This window comes from Protobothrops mucrosquamatus, unplaced genomic scaffold (assembly GCF_001527695.2).
Source record: "Protobothrops mucrosquamatus isolate PMUCROS unplaced genomic scaffold, P.Mucros_1.0 scaffold_203, whole genome shotgun sequence".
Lineage (NCBI taxonomy): Eukaryota > Metazoa > Chordata > Lepidosauria > Squamata > Viperidae > Protobothrops > Protobothrops mucrosquamatus.
In genome coordinates this window covers 506,693-514,376 of record NW_015386279.1, presented here as the reverse complement: position 1 = coordinate 514,376, position 7,684 = coordinate 506,693, and the positions used below count along the sequence as shown (strand labels likewise).

General features: G+C 36.4%; 1 protein-coding gene across 1 annotated transcript in view; it reads left to right on the top strand.

Annotated features, from left to right (window-relative positions):
- The first annotated feature begins 328 nt into the window (after positions 1-328).
- The window catches only part of FLT4 (fms related tyrosine kinase 4), a 36,418-nt gene continuing 29,062 nt past the window's right edge, over positions 329-7,684 (top strand). The window contains exons 1-4 of the mRNA XM_015825872.1: positions 329-370; positions 1,736-1,844; positions 3,729-4,088; positions 5,671-5,817. Coding sequence (XP_015681358.1) covers positions 329-370; positions 1,736-1,844; positions 3,729-4,088; positions 5,671-5,817 — 658 coding nt within the window. The remainder of the gene's footprint in view (positions 371-1,735; positions 1,845-3,728; positions 4,089-5,670; positions 5,818-7,684) is intronic.

Sequence of the window (7,684 nt, the reverse complement as noted above, 5' to 3'; positions counted from 1 at the left end):
GGATGGAAACTAATCAAGGAGAGAAGCAACCTAGAACTAAGGAGAAATTTTCTGACAGTTAGAACAATTAATTAGTGGAACAATCTGCCTCCAGAAGCTGTGAATACTCGAACACTGGAAGTTTTTAAGAAGAGACGGGACAGTCATTTGTCTGAAATGCTATAGGGTTTCCTGCCTGAGCAGGGATTGGACTAGATGACCTCCAAGGTCCCTTCCAAATTATTATTATTGTTATTATTAGTAGTATTATTAGTAGTATTATTAGTATTATCTTTTCTTCATTAAACATGAACCTCAGTCAACTGAACATTCAAATTGGCTGGCACTGATGGTTGACACGGATCGTTACCAGATCCTAGGTGTCAACCAGGTACCTCCTTAAAATATAAGATGTTCCAAGTAGCACAGTTTGTTGTAACATTGCTGGAGTTATTGCAGTTTCTTGATGTATTTTGCAAAGTTTTTGGACATAGTTCCCAGTCCCCCGATGACAATTGGTATCACTGTTACACGTTTCATCCATAATCACGCAGTTTCGATGGCCAGGTCGCGATATTTCGTATTTTTTTCCAGTTATTTTTCTTTGACTCTGGCATCTTCTGGTACAGCGATATCAATCAACTGTACGCTTCAGTTCTCTACAACTGCGATATCTGGCGTGTTGTGTTCCAAATGGCGATCTGTATTATTATTATTATTATTATTATTATTATTATTATTATTATTATTATTATTATTATTATTATTATTATTATTATTATTATTATATTTTTCATCTGTTCTTTCTCCTGCTGTGATGAAGATGTTTGATCTGTAATCTTTCCTTAAGAAGAAAAGACTGTGATTTTTTTATTTCTCTCCCTATTACATTTTCTTCTGTGTTAGTCCCCTGCAAATAGGGAAAAGGTTTGTGAATGTATTTTGCTGTTTCAATGAGGAGAATATTTCAGTGCAACAGCAGCATCTCAGCAGCAGCAGATTATTGGAGAATAGTCATATTGAGCATAGGTCCAATAAAACTGAATGCAGAGATAAAAGAAACAGAACATTGTGGGGACAGGTGGCATGAACATTAAGTGAATTTATTGTGTAATTTTCCACGGGAAAGAAGTGCTAGTAGGATAGTAATCTTCTTTAAAAATGTGTAAGAAATGTTGAAAGCCCTATATCTTTCCAAGTGAAAAACTTGGAGTTACAATACAGTTTGATCTAGTGGTTAAGGCATCAGGCTAAAAAGTGGGAGACGGCGAGTTCTAGCCGCACCTTAAATCATGATAGCCAGCTGTGTGACTTTGAGCCAGTCATTCTCTCTCAGACCAACTCACTTCCCAGAGTTGTTGTGACAAAAATAGGAGAAGGAAGAAATTTTAGGTACGTATGCCACTTTGAGTTCTTTATAAACTCCTGGCCTTCAGAAAGAGCCTTAAAACCTGGTTCTGCTAGTTAACCAGGTGCCCCAATAGGGGTATACTATGTTGAAGGTGGCTGATGAGATAGAAGATCCCCACCTAATGTTGCCCATCCTTTTGGTTTTTTAGCCTTTATTAATATTTCTTAATTTCAATTGATTTGTTTTCTGTGTTATCTTTTTATTATGCTATAGGCCGCCAGAGTCACTGTAACAGTGAGATGGGTGGCATATAAATTTAATAATAAATAAAATAAAAAATAATAATAAACACAGGCTAAAAACAATATTTAAAAAAATATTTGTTCATATTCTTTTTTTCCCCAGACCATCAGCAACTTAATTATCCAAGAAGCCAATGTTTCTGTCATGTATAAGTGTGTAGCCTCCAACAAAGTAGGTCGTGATGAACGATTGATTTACTTTTATGTAACAAGTGAGTATCTTAAAACAGAATTCACTTAAACAACTTGTTATATAACATTTAAAGGATTTAAAGAATTTTAAAGACTCCTTAAACTCTTTGAAACCACTGAATGGAGATTGTTTATCAAAGTATGTCTGGTATTGTGTCTTCATAATTAAGCAATTCAGAGAGTTAAAACATATATTTATTATTTGCTAGTCCAAATCATTATCAGAACCAAAATTTGTTGAAATTTTCATTTTAAAACTTGGACTTTTGAAAATTTCACTTTATAAAATCTATACATTTGAATTTGCAGTTTGTATTTTAAAGTGCTTTATCTGAACGAAGACATCTATGACAAAATATTTAAGACTTTATACGTTGAAAGTCATGTGAGGTAGAAAAGCAAACAGATGTTTTAGAGCAGGGGTCTTCAAACTTGGCCCTTTTATGACTTGTGGACTTCAACTCCCAGAATTCCTCAGCTAGGCACACTGGCTGAGGAATTCTGGGAGTTGAAGTCCACAAGTCACAAAAGGACCAAGTTTGAAGAGCTCTGTTTTAGAGCAAGGAAAGAGAAGATTTGCTCTTCTATCAACACACACCTTTAGGTTGTCTATCTTAAAAAGCTGGCATTGCCCATTCCCAAGCGTTTCTGGTACAGTAGCACCACCTAGTGCCCTGCCTATTGAATAGAATCTGCATAATTCCGATTTTAGAAGCTGACCTTTTGAATTTTGCTCCTTGAATCCCTAGGATTTCTAGAAAACATCTTTGTTTACTAATGGAACAAATGTGAGACAGACAGACAGCAGTTCGCACAACCACTAAGCTAAGCTAAAATGTGGTTTAATGGTTTCTGTTTCAGAGTGCAGTGGTAAACCTAGCCATTGTGTTAACTGAGCAGGCAATCATGTTAAGCCATAACTGAAATTTGGGCATGGAGTATTATGTGAATACAACCACTGTGTTTTCATAATTAGGATTTGAGATAAGCATGTTATATGATTTTAGCCAATGAGATAGTAGGACTTGATTTTAATTTGAACTATTAATCAGTACTACCCTATAATGCCTGTAAATGGATTTCCCTTTAGTTTCACAGAACTTGACATTATTTCAATGTGAAGCTGTAGCTATATAACATAGTAATTCATTCATCATTGCCTGGATTAGAGTTGTTTATGGATAATTTATTTCAATTCTATCTTTCCAACAGACGAGACTATATATAGCTCAGGGTTGAACTGCAGAGTCCTTGATGTTTTGTGAGCTTGGCTGTTTGCTTGTAAACAACTAATTACCCAACAAAAACCATCAGCGCTAGTGAGTGTGGGGTTTGTTCCCTAATACCCAGATAAAGTGGGATTAACATTATACAAACAATCAAGTAGAAAACAATACCCTAATCAAGGAGAAAACCACACCTCCACCAACACTGGCGGAGCAAACTACTGTATATAATCAAGAAGCAAACCCTACACTTACTAGCATTAATGTTGTTACCTACTTGGGTAATGAAATGCCTGCAAGCAAACAACCAAGTTCACAGAGTACCAAGGACTCCACAATTCTCTGTCTGTCTGTCTGTCTGTCTCTCTCTCTCTCTCTCTCTCTCTCTCTCTCTCTGTGTGTGTGTGTGTGTGTGTGTGTGTGTACAAGTACAAAGCAAAGCCACAGTGCAACCAGAATATTTGAGGCCCAAATTTCAGAGATCTTTGGTTGGTCATGTATTAAAATAAATGTGTAAAATGCTAAGTGATTTGCTACAATGGTAAAACATGTAACCTAAAATAAATAAGGGCAGTAGTATTGTATACACAGGATTAGAAACAGGCGCTTTAGCATTAGTGAACCCACATCTGTTTTAGTGACTGAATATTTGTTTTTCTTTTCTTGTTTTCTTGGCAGCCATACCAAATGGATTTGAGATTGAGTCCGAGCCTTCTGAGGAGCCCATTGAGGGACAAGACCTGACACTAAGTTGCAATGCCGATAACTATACCTATGAAAACCTGCAGTGGTACCGGCTCAATCTCTCAAGATTAAATTATGAAGAGGGCAACCCTCTGGTCCTGGATTGCAAGAATGTCCACCACTATGCAATGAAGCTGCAAGGTGAACTGACTTTCAAACCTAACTCCAATTATGCTGCTTTGACACTCACCATCCCAAGTATCTCTCTAGAAGACGAAGGAGACTATGTATGTGAAGTGCAAAACAGAGAAAACAATGAAAAACACTGCCACAAAAGATACATCTCTGTACATGGTAAGGACCACTGAGAAAGTCAAGTTTACAGAAAAACCTTGTTACGCTTAAAGATGAATTGGCCACAGATAACACTGTGGAGAATTCTAACCAATCAGATTTATTCTGGATTGAAATGGCCAGAAGATAACCTTTGGGTTACCGATCTCTCTCCAAATACTTCTTTATGGAACATAGATGATTCTTGGAGACTTGAGGCAGTTGGAATTTGATTTCTGATGATGGAAATAATCTGAGGCCTCATAGCAAGTAGATATGCTGAGGGAAAAAGTAATGTCTGAAATGACAAATAAAATGCTGTCCAAGTACAGTATATGTCTCCCTGATTATTTCAAAGCAAGTCTTGTGAATTGATGTGATCTTAAATGTCCAGAATTATACCATTTCCCAAAATGCATTGGCAGTCATTTAAATTCAGATTTAACTGAGGAGGCTTGCTTGGTAATAGACTCATTAAATTTCTTGTTCAAATTTTATTTCATAAAAAGCTTAAGCATGATAACTTCTTTGATAATGTTAGTGACAACCCAGAATTTCTGCTTCACAAAATCACAATTCAAAGTCGATTATCAATCCTAGTTGAAGGAGGAAACCCTGGTGAAAATATACACTTATAAGATATGAGTCAACATATGTTACTATATTAAGAAATCACCAACAGTGAAAGCAGTGCAATATTTGTCACGATATGGATAATATTGTCTTATCATTAATGGATACTATTCGTGTATGAGAGAGAAATATGTGGTATGTATTTCAAAACTTGTATTTATAGCATGTACACATGCTACAGGTTACCTATAAGGCAGTAATTGCAGGGGGGGAGAAAAAAATGCCATTTTATGTCGCTTTCTTTTAAAGTTGGATAACAGATGCTTAGGCATGCAGAAGAATCCAATGACTTTTTAATTTTCCTCTATGCGTTCATGTTGCACAATGAAAAAAGAGCAACCATGGATTTCCTCCCTGCGAATTTCTTTGGTGAAAAGAGAAGATAAGGGAAAATATTATAAAACAGATTCTGTTTTCTTGCCACTTGCATTGGTAACAATTATAATGTTACTACTAGATTGGAGCAACATAGCCAGTTGTGCACAGGAACAACAGTCACCAAAAAAGCAATCACAAAAGGAGTTTGGGAGAGGAAAAATTACATATTGAGATTGAAAAAGTGCCAGGGGAATCATGCATGGATAATTAGAATCAGCCAGATATTCAGTTTTTTAGGAAAAAAATGCTATACAGATTAGTAGAAGGAAAAATCCAGCCTGTTACAGTGTTCAGGAATGTTATATTTCCACTGGCTTTCAAAGCAAATTAAGGTTTCGATCACCTGAAAGTTATTTTAATTGGCCCCTTTTTATCACATAGTATACTAGAAATGGCACAAATGCTTTATGGAATAAGAGCAACCTTTCCTTTGATTTGCCACGGCCAAGGTTCATTTTTGATTATCTACCTTTACGCAGTTTGAAACATGCTGTCTTCAAGGAAGTGTTCAGTTCCCACCATACAGGGTACCTGTTCTTTATTCCCACATTTCTTGCATTTCATTTATGTTCTCTTAATATTATTGCTTTAGCTTTAGAGATGCCCAAGTTGAAACAGAATCTGTCAAACATCCTGGTAAATGTGAGTGATTCTATAGAGATGCGCTGCAAGGTGGATGGTGTACACATTCCAAACATCAATTGGTATAAAGATGAAAAGCTGGTTGAAGAAGTCTCAGGTATGGTTGGTTAGTTTTATGGGTTTAAGGCAGGGGTCTTCAAACTTGTCCCTTTTATGACTTGTGGACTTCAACTCCCAGAATTCCTCAGCCAGGCTGAGGAATTCTGGGAGTTGAAGTCCACAAGTCATAAAAGGGCCAAGTTTGAAGACCCCTGGTTTAAGGAATGGAACGTTCATGGGCAAAATAATTGCCCAGCTATGATTGGAAGTGCAGAAGCTTGAAAGTTTGAAATCATTCAAGATTGGATGGATGGGTGGGTGGGTGAGGGATGGACTGACAGACATCTGGTGCTACATGTGTCCTCATAATTGTTCACCTATACCTTGTAGCTTTATACAACAATGTATAGAAAAAATATTTAATTAGTACATAGAATCTGAACAAATAGAAGAAATTATAAATTATTGTGAAGAGTGTGTGTCTACCTCCAAGCAACAAATAGGCAACTCAGAATTTATTCCTTCAGTTTCCCTGAACCTTCCCTTTCCCACGAACACATTAATGTCCATGCTTAAAATATGGGCAGCAATCCAAGTAGACTATTTGCATGCATAAAAGCAGCATTCACCAACCTGATGCTTTCAGGGTACATGATCTATGGACAAAACAGAAAATAAATTTGCACCAAGTTTGAGAAAGACCTCCTCTTTTGGATGCAAGATCCAGATTCCATTTATTCTTGCTTTGGCAGTTGTTTTTTTTTCAGGTTGTTTTCCTCTGATCATTTGAGAATAGAGTCTCACATTATGAATGTAATTTATTACATGCATATTACTATAATTTTGAAAAAACATGCTATCTTCTATGTGAATTGTTTCCTGACTACATCCAAATGGATGGATCTTAATGTTTTATAAATATTACTTTAGTATGGGAACATATGTTTTTAAAACTGTCCAAGTGCCAATCGTAAGGATAATACTATTACTACTATTACTACTAATAATAATAAGGTTTTATCTCAGTTATTCATGCTGTGGTCACATTCCAAACAGACAATTTCAGTGTTTCCCAAACCTGGGTAAAAGTGGCATTTTTTAAGGGACACACAAACCTATTATCCAATCACAACAGATTGGATATTTAAATTGACTTAAAAGATTTTACTTATATTAAGATAAAAGAACTTTCTGATTAGCAGTTTTGGATAATGAAGAAAAAAGTTTTGGAAACATTGGACTATTATAATGCACTTTCCATGGGGCTGGAGAATATCTGGAGCCTTAAAACTTCAACTCGTGCAAAATGTGGCATTGCACGTAGTTAGGTATGCTTCCGGCACTGTATACATCATACCTCTGCTCCAAAGATGCATTGGTTGCCAATCTGCTTAAGGTTCAGTTCACGGTGCTCGTTTTGGTCTTTGCAACCTTCCTGGCATGGAACCAAGTTATATCAGGGACCCCTTTCCTAGACACATTTACCTATCTCATCAGATTAAGCAGGAGAGGCATCTGACAGGACAGGGAAGGCAAGCAGCTGCCCTGTGGAACATTATATCCCTCACCTCCACCACCCAAGCGAGATTGGCCTCTACTCTACTGATTTTTCGAAAATTAACTTAAATTTGGACTTAGGGAGTCCACGAAATGATTATGTTGCATGTAGGGCCTTGAAGATACCCTCCCGTGGTTTTATTTATACTTATTTCTTAATTGTTCGGTTTGTATTGTATGCCACCCAAAGTCACATTCATGAGATTGGCAGCTATATAAACTTGAGAAAAAGAAAGAAAGAAAGAAAGAAAGAAAGAAAGAAAGAAAGAAAGAAAGAAAGAAAGAAAGAAAGAAAGAAAGAAAGAAAGAAAAATTAAGATCCAACAATGGACAGCAGTGCTTAGAATCAGCTGCCTAAAATAGTATAT